This window comes from Cervus elaphus, chromosome 27 (assembly GCF_910594005.1).
Source record: "Cervus elaphus chromosome 27, mCerEla1.1, whole genome shotgun sequence".
NCBI lineage: Eukaryota > Metazoa > Chordata > Mammalia > Artiodactyla > Cervidae > Cervus > Cervus elaphus.
In genome coordinates, this window is record NC_057841.1 from 28,107,702 (window position 1) to 28,125,905 (window position 18,204).

Consider the following 18,204-nt stretch of genomic DNA (forward strand, 5'->3'; position numbering starts at 1 on the left):
TGAGCTCCAAAGTTTAAAGGTTACATTTGTGAAATTGCAGCTGGCTCTCCAAGCACCTGATTCTAACTCCTGCAAATCAAAGACTCCTAATTGAAAGGCAAATCTGACAATAGGATAATTTTCCAATTCAAAAAATAAAGTGACTTTTGAACCCTTCCTGCTGAAGAGCTGACAGAGAAGTTCCGAGATGGCTGTATAACCCGACAAAATGATGGAGAAAATATGTTTTCCAACAAGATCATAAAGCTTGAATAATGCAGGGAAGCAAATGTAAAGCGAAGAGCTGTCCTCTATTCTGTCTACTTCCCCCCACCCCCGCTGTACACTCAGCCACTCAGTTCTTAGGCAAGGACTCCTGACTTCCAAGTCAGACCCAAACCCCAAACACCAAGACACCATAAAGTGGCATCTTGGCAGACTTTGAGATCAGACGGTTTCTGCATTTCCCAGTGTAGGGGGGTGGGGGGGGTGCAGAGTGAAAGGGAAAAGCAGCAATGTAGAGAAATCTGGAAACAACAGCACATCTACAGACACAAAAAGTTTGCATATTGCACAGAGCGCTTGAAGATCATAAATCTATGCATGAGAAAGATGTAGTGGAAATTTTGGGGGGGATTAGAGTTTATTTTTGTCATCTCTGTGAGACAGCTACTCATTCATCCAGATCACAGCTAAGAAAAAAGCTGGTCACAGAAATTAGCAGTTTCAGCTCAGCAGCGAAGTCGCCAGCCTGTGAAGGCAGAGAGAAATTGACTAATTAGCAATGTGCAGTAAAACTTGACGGTTCTTTATAGAGAGAGAGAAGAGAGAGGGAGAAAGAGGGAGCCGGAGGGAGGGGGGCTCGCTTTTTCCCCTTCTTTCTTCCAAAGATGTTTGAAATCGCAGTCATTTACGCTCGACAATTTTTACAATAGCCTTGAGCCATAATTTTGCGAGTCTCTCCAGCATCCATCCCCCTGTATGGTCTCTCTCTACTGGCCAAGCACGACCGTTTCTCTCCCCAACCGTGGATTTCCTATTACTCTCGTTACGACTCACTGAGCCCCAGGCCCAAGGATAATGATGTGTTGTTTCTTGGTAGCATAATTTGTCACACGTACATTTTTTCTTCTTCTTCTCTTGCAGAAAGCTCTGCTCCCTCTCTCACTCTCCCTCTCTCTCCCTCTCTCTCTCCCTCTCTCTTTCTCTCTTTTCTCCCTCTCCTACATTTTCTTGCTGTTGCTAATTCATGGTGATCAAATGATGTACGACAAAATAAATTGTAAAGAGTGACTGCCTGGAGTTGGGAACCAGAAGGTGTTTCCCACCCCCCTCCCAAGGAGAGAGCAAACCTTTAAAAAGGAAGGACAATTGATTTTGGGGGGGGAGCTTAAGTGAGCCTTGACTTTGCAGCTGGTTGAAAGCAGGTAAGTTTCTGGCCTTGTGTCTGCCTTGCGTGTATTTTGTTCTGTCTTTTGGGTTGTTGGCGAGGGGGAGGGCCGGGGAGGGAGTCTTTCAGAGGGGTGGGAGGGTGGCTGTGTGGCAAACGCTCATAAAGAATAAAACTCCAATTGCAAGAAATAAGCAGATGAGGGTGAAAGGAAAAGGAGGAGAGCAAGAAGGAAGGGGAACAGGAAAAGATGGGGTGTGGGGGGGAGAGACAACGAAGCGGGGAGAGCGAGAGGGAGGTATGACCGGGTCCACTTCAAGGGAGAGACTCTGGGAGGTGTTTCGGAGAGCCTGCGCTTTGGGGGGCGCATCGTTGCGGGGGGGGGGGACGGGTGCTGCTGGGGGAGGGAGCTTGCGGGAGGTTAGGGTCCACCTGGAACGGGATGATAAAGTGAGTGGAGAGGAGCCCAGTCCGGTGGAAATAGGAAGCCGGCGATCCAGGACTGGCGCCAGGCAGGGCAGAGTGAGCCGCAGTGGAAGGGGCCGGTCCGGCGGGATCCCTCGGAGCCGGGCGGCGGCGGCGGCGGCGGCAGCGGCGGGTCTCCCGGTCGCGCGGGCGGGATGTGGGCAGAGAGGGGCCCTTGCTGCTCAGCCCTAGAAGGTGCAATTACAGGTTAAGGACCCGGCGTATCGACTTCGCCTCGCCTCCCCCACCTCCTGCCCTCCTCCGCCGAGATGCGGGCGGCTCAGACTTTTTACAGAAGTAGTTTCAGGGCCGGGGGGTGGGGGGGGGCGGGGAGTGGGGGTGCCCGAGTGGGGGGCCGCCGGGGGCTGCACCCAGGGACTCAGAAGGAAGCGGCGGCTTCGGGCGGCGATGCTGGGTGGGAGGCAGAGACCCCGCCCCCCCACCATCGGACAGCCCCCACCCCCTCCCCCAACACCTGCCAGTACACTTGAACTTCTCATAGTTCCAGGAGTTAAAGCCACTGCGCCTCGTGCCCGGGAGCTAGAACTGTCCACGCGAATCCCACCGGGCCTGCGGGCTCTGGCTCTTAATCCATCCCAGTGGTCCCACTTCCTCCCTTCTCATCTTCCTCGGGGCCGCCCAGCCGGAGAAGGGGGAGACACACGCCCGAAGTTGCGCGCTTAAAAATGCGAGGGGGGTGGGGGGCAGGTCTCGGGGGTGGGGGGCTGGAGGGATTCTCCTGCCAGGTTTAGAGGCGTCTCTGAAAAATTAGCAAAACTGAGTGGGTGACGGGGAAAGCCAACAGTTTGCGAAAGCAGAGAAGCAGGCAGGGCCGGGGTGAGGGAAATGAGCTAGAATTGATAAGGACAGCTCCCGCCTCTGCCGAGTCCACTGAGCTGGTCCTCACCGCGCTCCGCTGCACTTTCCCGGGAGAAGAAAGGGCTTTATCTGCTTCCGCAGACGATTAGCCCGGGAGTTTCTCGGGGCAGCGCGGATAATCGAAGGGGTTCCCAGCGTTTGGAGGGCTAAGGATCGCCCCCCTTCCCGCACGCTTGTCGGGCCCCCTTGCCCACCCACCCACCCCCAAAACTGGACCAACTGCGAATCGCACAGCTGCGGGCGCCGAGGTGACCTGGAAGCTCCGTCGACGGTCGCCTCTGAGCTCTTGGGGGGCCCCCCCGGGCTCCCCACGCCCCGGCCTCTCCCCGCCCCGGCCCGGCATGGACACGAGCCCACGAGGTGTCTCGGCCCCAGCCTCCACTTTGCCGTCGCTGCTGCCATCGCTGTCGCCGCCGAGAGCCGAGCCCGGGTGGTTTTAGGAAAAGTGAGGGACCAAGTGTGGGGGTCGCGGAGAGAGGAGTAGCGGGGAGCCGAGCGGGCGCCCGGACCCCCAGACAGGGCCCCGGGGGGCGGGGGGGGGGCGCTCACGGATCCAGCACCTTCAGACCTGCCTCTTAGGGTCGGGTCCGTCCGGAGACCTGAGCTGAGCACTGACCGTGGTTCTTTGCCCTCCCCTCCCCTCCACACCCTGCCCCACCTCGACCACACCCCACCCCCCTCCACCACCCTGCTCACCTCCCTCCCATCCCCCACCCCTGTCTGCCAGGTCGGAGGCGGGTTTAAAGCCAGGTGCGCCGAGGCAGCTCGCCATGTCCAGATCCGGGGACCGGACCTCCACCTTCGACCCCAGCCACAGCGACAACCTGCTGCACGGCCTCAACCTGCTGTGGAGGAAGCAGCTGTTTTGCGACGTGACCCTGACGGCCCAGGGCCAGCAGTTCCACTGCCACAAGGCCGTGCTGGCCTCCTGCTCACAGTACTTCCGATCGCTCTTCTCCAGTCACCCCCCTCTCGGGGGAGGGGTCGGCGGCCAGGACGGCCTGGGGGCCCCCAAGGACCCACCGCAGCAGCCGCCGCAGCAGCAGCCGCCGCCGCCGCCAGCGCAGGAGGAGCCCGGCACTCCGTCCTCCTCCCCCGACGACAAGCTGCTGACCAGTCCTCGGGCCATCAACAACCTGGTGCTCCAGGGCTGCTCGTCCATCGGGCTGCGCCTGGTGCTGGAGTACCTCTACACGGCCAACGTGACCCTCTCCCTGGACACGGTGGAGGAGGTGCTGTCGGTCAGCAAGATTTTGCACATCCCCCAGGTCACCAAGCTTTGTGTGCAGTTCCTCAACGACCAGATCTCGGTGCAGAACTACAAGCAGGTGTGCAAGATCGCCGCGCTGCACGGCCTGGAGGAGACCAAGAAGCTGGCCAACAAGTACCTGGTGGAGGATGTGCTGCTGCTCAACTTCGAGGAGATGCGCGCCCTGCTGGATTCGCTGCCGCCCCCCGTGGAGTCGGAGCTGGCGCTCTTCCAGATGTCCGTGCTCTGGCTGGAGCACGACCGCGAGACCCGCATGCAGTACGCGCCCGACCTCATGAAGCGCCTCCGCTTCGCGCTCATCCCGGCCCCCGAGCTGGTGGAGCGGGTCCAGTCGGTGGATTTCATGCGCACCGACCCGGTCTGCCAGAAGCTGCTGCTGGACGCCATGAACTACCACCTGATGCCCTTCAGGCAGCACTGCAGGCAGAGCCTGGCCAGCAGGTATGAGACAACAAAGGTGGGGGGTGGGTGGGGTGCGGTGGGGGTGGGGGGAGCCCGAGAGGCCGGAGGGAGGGGAGAGGGCAGAGAGGAGGAGGGAGAGGGGTGTGCTGAACAGGAGGCTCCTGCAGGCTGAAAACAACTGAAAACAAACAATTCAGACTGTGGGGTGGGGGGGTTGGGGAGTTGATTTCAGAGTCCCTGAAAGGTCAACGGGAAACTGGCCTCCGTGCATCCCAGAAAGTCCACGTTCTCAGTATCCGCAGAGAGGAAGATGGGCTCCTGGGCTGAAATTGACAGGCAGGTGGGACCAAAGGTCCGGGCCATTGGAAGTACAGCTTGGGAAGTCTTCCTACCCAGTCCTCCCTCTACGTCTCAAAATAGGCTTGGCTTAAGGAAAAGGATCCTGTGATGAGAAGTACCCCCGCCCACTCCACCCATTTCCTGCTTCGGGCGAGCAGAAGTGCCAGGGGATAACTCCAGAAGAAAAGCTTTTCATTCATTCCAACAACTCAAGTTATTTTGTTTGTTTGTTTGGGGGTTGCTCCCCTTGGAGGTTAAAAGGCTTTGTCTTTTAGGGTCAGTGTTGGAAAGTCTGGCATCACCCAGACAAACTTTTCTGTCTTGGAAAAAGGAAGACCTTATCCTTTTCACTTTTAAAGGAAAGCCAAGCAAGAGGTTTCAGAGAGGCAGGGTGAATCCTGCCTAAGTAGCTCCCGTGTCAAAGGGGAGCACAGTTGAAAACTGAAGAGTGGTTCATCTAGCTGCAGTTAGGTCTGTGCGCCTGCTCTGAAGTCACAAAGGAGTTGGAGAATTGTTGTTGTTGTTGCTATTTGGAATGTGTCCCGTGTGTGTACTGAAAGTAGGATTTCCTGTCCAAGGGGAGAGAGAAAAACAATGCCTTTTTAAAATGCTGCTGAGATTTTTTAAAAAAAAGACTGTAGGAATTGACAATTCTGTTTTATTGGCTCCAATTTTAAAACCTTTTTTAATGAGCCCTCGCAGAGGGTTGCTTTCTCTTTTTAGAAAAGAAGCAGTGTCTTCTTCTCAGTTTCTCAGGATAAAACATCGCGAGTCCAGTACCCCAGTCTTGTCCACTAAGTGTTGTGTTAGAAAGTACATGGTTTAACTCAGAAGGATGTCTGGAGGATGGGGTCCGCTTTCTGGACCCTTATAGAATTAAAGGTTTATTTTTTCCATCATGATGTTTCTACCAGACCTGGGTAACTGAAGTTTAGGAAACTGGAAGATATTCTCTACAGTTGTTTAGGGAGCACTTGTGGTCATGTGAGGCCCATGGGAGGCATGGGAAATCTTGAACTTAAAAATCTTGTAAGTTGATTTTTCTACTGTTGGTAAGAAATGAATTAATAACTTGTAGCGTTGCAAGATAACACTAGCAAGACAATAACACAAGCAAGAATCCAAACTCTTATGTTTGAATAGTGAATACAGAAGTCCAAATGACAACTAGGACTTGAAATGTATTTTTATTTTGTAAGAGTTCCCATTTGTCTAAAGATCAAGTTGGTAAATTTAATGTGATGGGCAAATGTCACCACACCAAGGAACATTGGTGATCAATATTCTGTTATTTAACTTTTATGACTTTTAAACAACTTACAGGTATACATAATTTAGCATATATCTTACATATTCAGTTATAGTCCTGAACACACATGTATTCATATGTTTTAAAATGTACTATCTAGTGTAAATTCAGAAACCCAGAAGGAAAATAAAATTAAGATTTAACTTGTCCTAAGAGTAACGGGATGAAATGAGAATTATACATTTGATCCAATAAATAAGCCTAAAGTCCTCAATGCACTTTTACCTGATAAATATGTCCTAGGTTTCAGTGTTAGAAGAGCTGACTTTCAAAATGAAAAATCCATTTCTCACCTTAGTCTGGATTCAGCACGCCAGCTGGGGCCTTCTGGCTCTGTCGTGGTGGATGGCTGAGATACCAGGCTGCCTGGCTCCATGACCACACGGTCCAGCTTCACTGGGCCATATCATTTGAAGGATATGTAGTGCCGTCTGACCACTGAATGCTTACAAGTGTCACGGATGCTGCAAGAATCTGATACTTCCGCAGTAGGAAGGAGACTGTATTTTCCTTAAAAAGCAGATCTGGAAAACAGTTCATGTGAACCTATTGTTGATCTCAAAGTAATATAATTTTAGACTTTGTTCCATTATTAGTAACCATAGCATTTTAATTTGGGAGACTAATTACATTATTCTGATTTTAATTCACAGAAAGAATGCAAGAATAATCACCAAGACCTTAGCTTTAATGTAGACAAAAATGCTGTAAGTTGCAACCAATAGTATGATATCAGCCCATTTATTATAGTGTCAGCATAATATAAAAATGTTCTCTCAGTTTTACATGTAGTTTAACAGAGGGATAGATGTGTTAAACAATTATTTTTGAAATTGCATCAGTTTTATTGAAGACAATTGGATGGAAGGGCATTGTATTTATTACTTTTTATCCACCTGTAGTTTCTGAAGTCTAAATATGAAAGAGCTCCTCAAATTCAGAGAAGGAGTTGAAAAATTAAAACTGGCCAGTCTATTAGAATAAGTTCAAAATTCAAGCAAATAGAATAACTTCAAAGGAATTTACTTGTTTAAGAGTACATGTTTTCTATAGAATGCAGGAATATTAATATAATTATATATTTTTTAAAAATTTTAAATTGTTGAGTAATTTGGAATTTTTTAAGTCTAAAAAATAAAGCAAGCCAAGCATAGAGACTTTATAAATATGCAAATTAATTTAATTTTGTCTTAGTTGTTAGTTTTTCTTATTATGCCATTTATACTTAGATTCTATTTTATTTTAGCAAACTGAGCACTGAGGATATTAAAAAATAAGAGACTTATTATCTTATATTCAAATATATACATAACTAATTTAAAATCACAGGACATGATTGGACAAAAATTAAAATATTTTGAAATCTTATTCCTTAGTTATTTTTATTTTGCTTTATTGCAAGAAATGGGACACAGAAGTTTTTGGAAAAGTTTCTAGAATGACTATTATTAAAGGCTTCTAAAGCACAAAAATTTAATAAAGTGGCATGACTTGCAACATTTAGTGCATTAAAAAGTAAATATCAAAAACTTAGAGTGCAAGTTCAATGCGAGAAACCCCAAAAAGTTTTTTATTTGTATTTTTTAAGTTGTTATGCATAATTTAGTAATTGTCCCAAGTAAATCAAATTGGACTGGATCTCTTACATTTTCATTGCACCTCCCACAGTATAACAGTTAAATAAACATTTACTGAAAGTTGAAGGAATGGAAATTATAAAATAAGAAAGCCTCAGTATTACGTTTTCCCAATATGTTCTTTAATCTTGACTCCTATTGCACATAGCAAAAATTAATTGAACTTTCTCCAGGAAAACACCTGTAACAGAAAAGCATTTATAAAAATAATTATATTTTTGAATATTTAATTACAAGTTATTGCAGTCCCATATACAGTCCTGTATTGAAGTATAGTTTTCAAGAGATTATATTTTATAGAAGATAAAAGGTTACTTTATAAAAAATTCACTTTCTTCAGTCTTTTCAAAGATTTCACATAAATTGATATAAAAATCTATTTAAACATCAGGAGTACTGATTATCTACTTGCTAAAATACTTGCAATGATTAAAAAGCCATTAGAATTCCTTAAGGCATAGTTTTGACTCCTGGTTTTGGTGCTTAGAAAGTGTTTCTTTAAATGTAGGATAATATTTTCCATTGGTTCCCTTCCTAAGACCTGAATAAAACCTCAACAAAGCAAACTCATCTTGTATCCATGAATGCTTTAAATCATCGCTTCCCTTTATGTCAATATGGTACCCTCAGATAAGAACTTGTTAGGTAGTTAGAGTTTCATATCAGAAGTCACTCAGCCATTCAGAATACAATTTGTTTATTATCTCAAACAGGACCATTGATTACAGAATTATGTCACAGGTATGGGAGACAAATAGTTATATCCTACAATCAAAAGGCAGTTAGAGTATATATTAGTGCATTGCACTGGCTCAGAGTACTTACTGACCACAGTGGACATGTTCAAATTTCAACTCACCTTTGTCTTTTTCCCCATTTTGAACACATTGGGCTCGCTTGTTACCTTAACTAATTTTTAAGTTATCTCAACTTTCTACCTTAAAAAGTCAGTGAAAAATATGTTACAGCAGTTACTTCATACCAGATGATGTTCTAAGTGTTTTACAAACACAAACTTATTCAATGCTCATAACAGCCCTAAGGGATGGATACCATCATTTGCCTCATTTTATAGGTGGAAAAACTGGGGCACAGGGCAGTTAAACATTTTGCCCATGGCAACACAACTAGTAAGTGGCAGAGCCAAAGTCTGAGCCAAGCATGGTGGCTCTTGAGTCTGTGTTCTCATCAATGGTATTTCTACTTATTACTGTGAGCCTCTCTATCCTGTCATATAATCTGCTAATTGGCCTTAGAGTTATATGTAAAGTTAAGACTTCCCTTTTGGAAAGACATTTGTGAGGGTTAAATTTTTTTTTTTTTAACTTTTTATTTTACATTGGAGTACAGTTGATTTACAATGTTGTGTTAGTTTCAGATGTACAACAAAGTGATCCAGTTATACGTATACACGTATCTCTTCTTTTTCGAGTTCTTTTTTCAATTAGGTTGTTCCAGAATATTGAGCAGAGTTCCCTGTGCTATATAGTAAGGGTTAAATTTTAATGTATCTGATTTTAAAAGAAGTTAAGGAGGGATATTTCTCTGGACTAGAGGTCAGCTTTTTTCTTTTCCTGTTAAAGGTCAAATAGTAATTATACTTGGCTTCAGGGTCATATTAATTCTGTTGCAACTATGTCAGTCTTCCTTGGTAGCACAGAAACAACCATGGTAACACAAAATAATACATAAATGAATAAGCATGGCTGTGTTACAATACAACATTTGTGAGCATCAACATTTCAGGTGATTTTCGCATGTTATGAAATATTATTCTTCTTCTGATTCTTTTCAACCCTTTTAAAATGTAACAACCATTCTAGGGGTGGCAGGGGGGACTATTGTAAAAACGAGAGGCAGGCTGGGTTTGCTCTGTGAGTCACAGTTTGCCAAAACCTATTTTAGGCACTTGGGCTATATCAGTGAACAGGGACACAACACTTTACCCTTATTCTAGTAGAAAGAATCCCACTGGTCTTCTTGCTTCTGTTTGGAAAGAGTTCACATCTAGATAATTCTACCCTGCCAAGTTAAAATTTCAACTTTCCATGGTAAGACTTAAGAATTTAAACAGTGATCCCAGGAAGGTAAATGGTGATTAATTAAAGCAGTGAATGAGCTGCTCGTTTTCACAAACATACTAGATATAGACCCAACTAACATAGACTGGTCATTATTCAGGATAGGCTTTAATATCATTGATATGGTATTTTAATGATTTCCGGTAGGAAATTAGAGGAGCCAGGTACATTTAATGCACTGCTTTCTGAGATTGACATGCACATATTGAATAAACTAATCTAGGCATATAAATGAACACATGAACAATTACTTTTCCAAATGCCAAACTATATCTCCAGCTGCTGTGATCAAAGGGCATTGTTGTCAGGACTTCTGATTTCTAAGTGAATCAGCTGGATTGAGTATATCTGTAGAACCTCTTTGCCTTCTTCTCCACAGTGGGTAACCCCTAGCAGAGCACGTGTGCTGTAGGTTGTAGGTCTGGCTTATGTATTTATCTCCCAACTAGATCAAGTGCCTAGCCTTGACCCCAAAATGTGAGTTCAGTATGAATTGGTATTGGTCTTAAACATAATTGTGGTAGACACTTAGGATTTGTTTCAGTTTTATATGAATTGACAAAGCCAAGAGAAGATAAAAGTGGAGATGATTTTAAAGATGCTTACACAGCACACAACTGCTGTTTACCAATAATAATGGTAGATGTCACTAGTTGAGCATGAATGTGCTTAATATATTACTTACATTCTTTCTAGTCCTTTCAGTCTTTTAAAACATTAGACAATTGAGGCTCAGAGAAAATAAGTAAGTTGTCCAATTATCTGAATAATGGTGAGTTGAATCAGTTGTCATCCTTTGAAGTATAGCCTCTTGTTATGAGTGAATATTGTAAATATGACTTCTAGGAAAAACAAACTCCAATTGACGCCTCCACATCTTTGGTTTGCCACAGCACAGTAGTGATTAAAATTTCCAATTTTCTAACTCGTCTTCAAACCACCAAGCGAGAGGAAGAGAGTAGAAAGCTCAGATTCTTTCCTGCTGGTCTACATACTCTATTAACTAATTCTGAGACTAAGGGGCTAAATAATGAGATTGCTGAGATTTAGTGCTATGATTATTGACTCTAAAAGTAAGGTGAACTGATATGTTTTAAATAAACTCATAAAAGTGATTTCCCTGAGGGTCCGATAGTTAAAAGAGTTCTCCTTCCAAGGCAAGGGAAGCAGGTTCAATCCCTGGTCAGGGAGCAAAGATCCCACATGCCTTATGGCCAAGAAACCGAACCATAAAAAAACAGGAGCAATATTGTAACAAATTGAATAAAGACTTTAAAATGGTCCACATCCAGAAAAATCTTAAAAAAAAAAAAAAACAAACTAAGAACTTTACAATTTAACTGTGAAAACTAATTGTGAAAATAAAACAAACCAAAACAAAGCCTTGAAGCTTGAATTGGAACCAAGAGATTTTCCTCCTCTAGATTTGTGTGCACTGGAGTCCTGGAGAATATCAGCTTTGTTTCTGAGAAAACAATAGAAAGCTCATGTTGATAATATTTATAGTTGATAAATACAACAGGTAGAAGCCAGAATTATAAAAATGCCTGTATGTTTCATTAACAGAAAATAAGATTACTCTAATTGAGATTTTATTCTGTTTACATTTTGTTTCAAGTAAAGCAATTATCCTTCAACAACAACAAAAAATACATTAAAAATAAAACAAAAAAAACTCCTTGACAATTAAAAAAAAATCATCTTAAGAATTGCTACACCATAGTGTTTGTGCCTTCTCTCATTCATGTTGAATTCCAGAAAATATATTCAGTGCTGTGTCCTTTTCATTAACATCCAAGATAGTTTATGATGCATGGATTAGTAATGATGATTTCTCTTAAAAAAACAAAAAAAACCAAATAAGCACTATTTTGATATGGACAGGAGAGTAAGGTAGCCAGGGGAAGGACTCTCAGTTGTAGCGTCTATTTTACTGTAAATATCAAAAGGGCTTGTTTATTCACAACTGTGAATGGCAATCATGTTAGAACTATTTGCAACATTAGAAGTAAGGCAGAAAGGTACTAGAGAAAACCTACAGTAGTTGAGGAATGAAAATAGCAAATATTTGAGGTAGAAAGAAAATAAATCATAGGGAAGTAAAAGAAAAACAAAACAGCAGTAACAGAAGTACACAGAAATATAGTAAATCAAAAAAAGTATTAATAAATAAACCATCTTAAAAAGAAACAAAAAGAGAACTAGTAGTAAGGGAGGATAAGCAAGAAAATTCTAAAGTTTGGAGAATATACACACTCAATATGTGTTGGACTCATAAGCACAAATTAAGAAGCATTTAAGTCACTACATAGTGAACATATAATTTACAGAGTTACAATGTTCCACGAAAAGGGAAAAAAACCTGATTCCTCAAAAGAAAAAAAAAAAATCAGCAAAAGAAAATGGTCAGTCATGGACCCTTCACTCCTATAACTTGATCCAGTTCAATAATTATACATTTGTAATCAGCTAAAATGTTTATAAATAACTCTTTGTTCTCATGCTATATAGTGTAGTAGTTTCAGAAGTGTGGGTTTCAAGGTTATGCCAACAGGAGAAGAAAATATGACTGTGTTCATTGCGAATCTTAATTCCCAGTATAATTGGTGCTGGCAGCAGACCTGAGAAGCAAGGGGACTTCCACGACCTTGGGTAGCTTTTCTAAACTAGGCCAATGACCGTGCTACTCCCACAGTGGGAATTCGGGGTGATGCATCAAATTTACTGCTAACAAGAACCTCTGTTGTGGAATAGCCCCCAAACTTGTGTCAGACAGGTATAACACACTAAAGTCTGCTATGCTCTGAGGTATAGGGTGAAGAACATAGACATATTCATGACTTCATGTAGTTTATATATAAGAAAAAAGAGTAAATAGTTAAACAAATTAATAACACTGATAATACATGCTATAGACTAGCAAAGTGCCCTGTTCTGAGAGCTGGTCTAACAAGGTGCTGTAACCTTGTCACAGTGGCTGAAGAATTTTTCCTTTGCAGAAGTTTAAGATGAACCTATTTCCAGAGTAGGAATAGAGATGCGGATGTGGAGAATGGATATGTGGACGCAGGGAGGGAAGGGGAGGCTAGGACGAATCGGGAGAGTAGCGGTGACATATATACACGATCACGTGTAAAATGGAGAAGGAAATAGCAGCCCACTCCAGTATTCTTGCCTGCGAAATCCCATGGACAGAGGAGCCTGACAGGCTACCGTCCACGAGTTCACAAGAGTTGGACACAACTGAGCAACTATACCACTACCTCCGCGTGTGTAAAAGAGGTAGCTGGTGCGAAGCTGCTATTTTGGACAAGGAGCTCAGCTCTTGGCTCTGTGATGACCTAGGGGGTGGGATTGGGAGATAGGAAAGGAGGGGATACATGTATACATGGAGCGGATGCACTTCATTGTACAGTTGAAACAACACAATATTGTAAAGAAATTATATTCTAAAAAAAAAAAAAAGAAGAAGAAAGAAAGATGAGCTTTGAGAGTTGAGATGTCCAGAGTAACGGGTCTGGGGGAAGGCAGGGTCTGAAAGCAGGGAGGCACAAGCTAAGAGAATACTAGGCAGCAAAGAGTTGGTAACTTCCAGGAGCTGAAAAAACGAATGATGACTAGAGACTGTGAAAGAGGTGTGGTCAAAATCATAGAGGAAGTTGTCAGCCCTGCTAAGGATTAACCACTACGTGGATGAATCCCATATGGAAAAATCAGCAGGCTTTTATACTTGAACTGACTAAATGAACAGCACTATACAGGAAACACTGCCACCTTTGAATTCATAAACCTAAATGTGTATCTTGGCTCCACTTTAGCTGAGTAAAATGGGTTAAGAATTATATAGTTCAACTTCCCGGGGTTTTGGTCAAGATCAGCTGAGAACATGAGAAAAAAAAAAACAACTTACGAACAGAAAGTGCTATTTGTAATTGATTAATTTTTAATTTTAAAAGATACACTAAGCAGATTTACCTGAATACATTTTTGCCCATCAAGAACACTCTTGAACAGATTTGTGAGTTCCCTGATAGCACAGAAATAGACTTGTAAGGACCTAAGAGCGAAGTTGGAGGGATCCGAAGGTGAACACAAGGGCATCAGAAGAAGATGGGGAAATCAGAATTTCTGATTGCTCCCAGCAATTCATGTTTAATTCCTCAAAGGGAAAATGATGGCCTTTTTAGATACTACAAGAGTCTCCTATTCTTCCTTTCACAGAGGAGAGGCCCTCTTCTTTTTCATCTTACACATTCGGTGTAAGGCTTGGTTTCCTGCGGCTCGCAGGGCCTCTGGTGTCCCTGCCTGGCTCCCTTCTCCCAGGGCGCCTGCCAGCAGGCTGGTGGTTACACCTGCGCTGGGACCCAGGCTTCCTCCGAGCTCAGCTGGGCCGCCGTATGGAGACTGGCTCACTGGAGGCTGCAGGGAAGTGAACTGAAGAATTACAGTCGGTTTCACTTCCCTGCCTTATGTGCCTTCAGGTGCCTCTGAAGACAGGCGAGGCCAGTGAAATGCAGAGGAGAAGGAAGAGAGAAAGACCCAGGTTAGAGAAGAAAAGAGTCCTTGAAAATGTAGGGGCATTGTTGAAAAATGCAGATGGTTGGATGCGTGTGGATGTCTTGTGTGCGTAGCCCCCCAACACAGTGTACTCCGTGGGCTGCCAACTTGAAATTTTCTGTACAGTGGCTCCCGAGAGGTGTTTTTTTTTTTTTTTTAATTTTTTAATCAGCTAAAGGTCTTGCGTGTAGGTTTGGGGCAGGGACAAAGATTCAGAGTCTGACACTGAGTGAAGAATTACTGGGTTGGGAGTGTGCCTTTTTCACCAAAAAAGAAAGTAGTCATATTTGTAACTCCTGCTTAGAACAAAGCTGTGGATCCTGACTGGCCCTGATTTTTCACACCCCTCAGAACCAATGTCCCTGGAACATCCTGAGTAAATGGAAAGGATTAGAAGATGGAATGGAAAATGTTTGAGTCAGGGAGGGAAACTTAGAAGGAAGAACTTTAATGCTTTAAGATGCACACCAGGACCTCAGCACTTTCTACCCCGTATGCATGAACAGAGGGTCATTGATACTGTGAGAGAGTTCAGCCAGTATTGGTGCCTTATAGACACAGAAGTGTGCGGCTCCTTGCAGGGACCAGTTTGGTGGATTGGTTGCTATGACAACAGTATCGCTACTGTCAGTGGCAATTCCTATGAACTCCCTGTCTTAAGGTTTTCACAAGGGTTCACTCCAAAATGACATCCGGAGACATGGACTAGAGGGTAAAGCTAGGAGATATATGTATGGAGAGAAAGAGAACATGACATAATAGGAGATACAGATAAAAATGTTATGCATATAGTGCAAATATCTTAAACAGTTCTATTGCATAGTAATTAAGACCTAAAAGTCAGACAGATTCAGGTTAAATCCCACCTTGACCACATATAAGCTGGCTCTCCTCGGGGAGTTTACTTAACTTGTTTTCAGATTGCTTATCTGTGACATGTCGATAATGATGCCCACCTCCTCAGGGCAATCCTGAATGTTGGGTGAAAATATGTATTGCACTTGACGTAGTGCCTGACAGTAAATGCATAATCATTGATAGCTTTTATTTCTATAGAAATAGTTCTGTTTGTATCAATTTGCCCTTCTGTTCACTTGTTAGGACTCCTAATTCCATACAGGATGTTTATTCTAGAACCGGATTCTCACAGCCTGAGTTTCAAGTGCTGCTCCCACAGTGATGAGGTTTAGCTTGACAGTGTTTGTTTTATACACCTCTGAGTACACTGCGGAGCTGAGGCCAGTCCTGAGTCTGGTCCATCCTTCTGATATATCCATGTCAGCAACTGAAAAAAAGTTAGAAAAGCCTTTCTGGATTCAGGTTGAACAGCTTTTCTGAGATGTAATTTACATCCAGCACAATTCACCCATTTAAAAAAGTGTACAATCCAATGATTTTTAGTATATTTGTGGTGTTGGCAGCCATCACCACAATTAGTTTTATTTTTTATTTATTTATTTTTGTGTGTCCTGGATTCCCCAAGACCACCTTCACTTCTCAGACTAACTGCAAGTTCAGGGGTACTAAGGTTAAGAACAAAGACAAGCCTTTCACCTAGAACATTTTTTTATCCCTCCCTCCCAGAAGACCCCATGAAAGTGAAAGTGAAAGTCGCTCAGTCATGTCTGACTCTTTGCAACCCCATGGACTATACAGTCCATGGAATTCTCCAGGCCAGAATACTGGAGTGGATAGCCTTTTCCTTCTCCAGGGGATCTTCCCAACCCAGGAATTGAACCTAGGTCTCCCACATTGTAGGCAGAGTCTTTACCAGCTGAGCTGCCAAGGGAAGCCCTAAAGACCTATTAGCAATCAGTCCCCACTTGGCCCTGCCTTTTGCAGCCCTAGGCAACCAGTAATCTACTCTCTCCATAAATCCATAGATTTTCTTATTCTGAACATTTCAAACAAATGGAATCATGCAATATGTGGTCTTTGAGGCTGGCTTCTCTCATGTAGCATGTCTTCAAAGTTCTTCTATGCTGTAGTATGTAACAATACTTCATTCCTTTTTATGGTTAAATAGTATTCCATTGTATAGATAAACCACACTTTATCCATTAGTGGGTGGACATTTGATTTGTTTCCATTTTTTGCTATTGTGAATAACGCTGCTATGAGCATTTATGTGTTTTTGTGTGGACATATGTTCTCATCGGAGAAGGCAATGGCAACCCACTCCAGTACTCTTGCCTGGAAAATCCCATTGATGGTGGAGCCTGGTAGGCTGCAGTCCATGGGGTCGCTAGGAATCAGACACGACTGAGCGACTTCGCTTTCACTTTTCACTTTCCTGCATTGGAGAAGGAAATGGCAACCCACTGCAGTGTTCTTGCCTGGAGAATCCCAGGGATGGGGGAGCCTGGTGGGCTGCCGTCTATGGGGTCACACAGAGTCGTACACAACTGAAGTGACTTAGCAGCAGCAGCAGCAGCATGTTCTCATTTCTCTTAGATATATACACCTAGGAGTGGAATTGCAGGGTCATATTGTATCAAGTTAACACTGAACAAGAGGAACCATCAGATTGTTTTCCAAAGTAGCTGCACCATTTTTCATTACAGTTCCAATTTCTCCACTTCCCCACCCACACTTAACACCTGTCTTTTTGACTGTAGCCATCCTGATCTATGTGAAATGCTATCTCACTGTGATTTGCATTTCCTTAGTGGCTAATGATGTTGAGCATCTTTTCATGTGCTTATAGGCCACTTGTATATTTTTTGGAAAAAAAGTTTTATCAACTCCTTTGGCCACTTTTTAGTTGGGCTATTTTCCTTTTCTTACTGAGTTGAGGAAGTCTTTTTGACCTTTTTAGGAGGACTTCTTATGGTTCCTAGGTCAAGCTGGGGCCACCTTCTGCAGGAATTGGGTGTCCTGTTTGACAAAAATAAAAACAAATGCATACAGTTGTACAGTGGAAATTTCTACGAGTACCTTTATGTAGCACATATGTCTATTGTGTAAAATTCTGGGAGTTCAGTGTGGCAGAGGGCAGTATCTGTGGTTGACTTTGATGCTGTTTGTTTTCTTCTTCATGTGATTATTTTGGCTTTGTGTTGATTCAGGCATTATATTCCTCAAGTGTAGGAAGATTCCTTGGTGTAGCAAATCTTTTATTCAAAGGAAAAATGTGTATTACTCAAGTATTAATTTACATTATCTTAAAGGCAGATCAGAATTTTTATTCAAACTGTGTTTATACGTAAGTATTTTAGGGAAATGAGGTAAAATTCTTCGACTGCCAAGACAGTGATAATTCATTAGAACCGCTGCAGAAGGAGAAATTAAAAAAAAAAAAAAACTTTGAAAAACAGATGCTCTCATTTGAAAGGGGATTCAGAAGTGTTCCTTGTGGGGATCAGCAGGAAACAGCACAGTCCAGAATCTTCAGTCATGGCTGACATGCACCTTCGGGCTTCCCTCCTCATATCACCAAGGCAATTTCTGACACGGAAAAGCTAAGTTTATCAGGAGAATAACTTGTCCAGTTTTATCTTCCTTTGCTACAGTGTCCTTCCAATTTTCCTTAGGAACAAAAAAATATCTACAGCTCTTGACAAGAAATTACTTTTGCTACTCTTAGTAGGTTAGGTTGCTTCACTCTTTAAAAAAAAAAAAAATCATTCATTTATTTTTGGCCATGCCTGGAGGCATGTGGGATCTTAGTCCCCTGATCAGGGATCAAACCCAGGCCCACAGCAATGGAAGCATGGAGCCCTAACCACTGGATAACCGGGCAATTCTCACAGGTTACTTCACTAACTCTTGCTTTGAGTATATGGATATGGCAGAATGTTCAGCAAATTGTTTCCTAAGCTTCATGTTTATGCTTCTGGATGGAACAGTTTCTATTTTGATTATCAGTTTCTTTGAACAATCAACTTCTTGCCTTC

At 43.3% G+C, this 18,204-nt stretch overlaps 1 protein-coding gene across 4 annotated transcripts in view; it reads left to right on the top strand.

Annotated features, from left to right (window-relative positions):
* The window catches only part of KLHL14 (kelch like family member 14), a 138,174-nt gene that overhangs the window by 25,117 nt on the left and 94,853 nt on the right, over positions 1-18,204 (top strand). The window contains exons 1-2 of one of the 4 annotated variants that reach the window (XM_043889454.1): positions 1,233-1,406; positions 3,441-4,424. In XM_043889454.1, the coding sequence (XP_043745389.1) occupies positions 3,484-4,424 (941 nt within the window). In that variant the 5' untranslated portion in view covers positions 1,233-1,406; positions 3,441-3,483. Of the gene's footprint in view, positions 1-1,232; positions 1,407-1,936; positions 2,042-3,021; positions 3,159-3,440; positions 4,425-18,204 lie in introns of those variants that run through there. The other 3 variants (XM_043889455.1, XM_043889453.1, XM_043889456.1) reach the window with 3 other exon arrangements.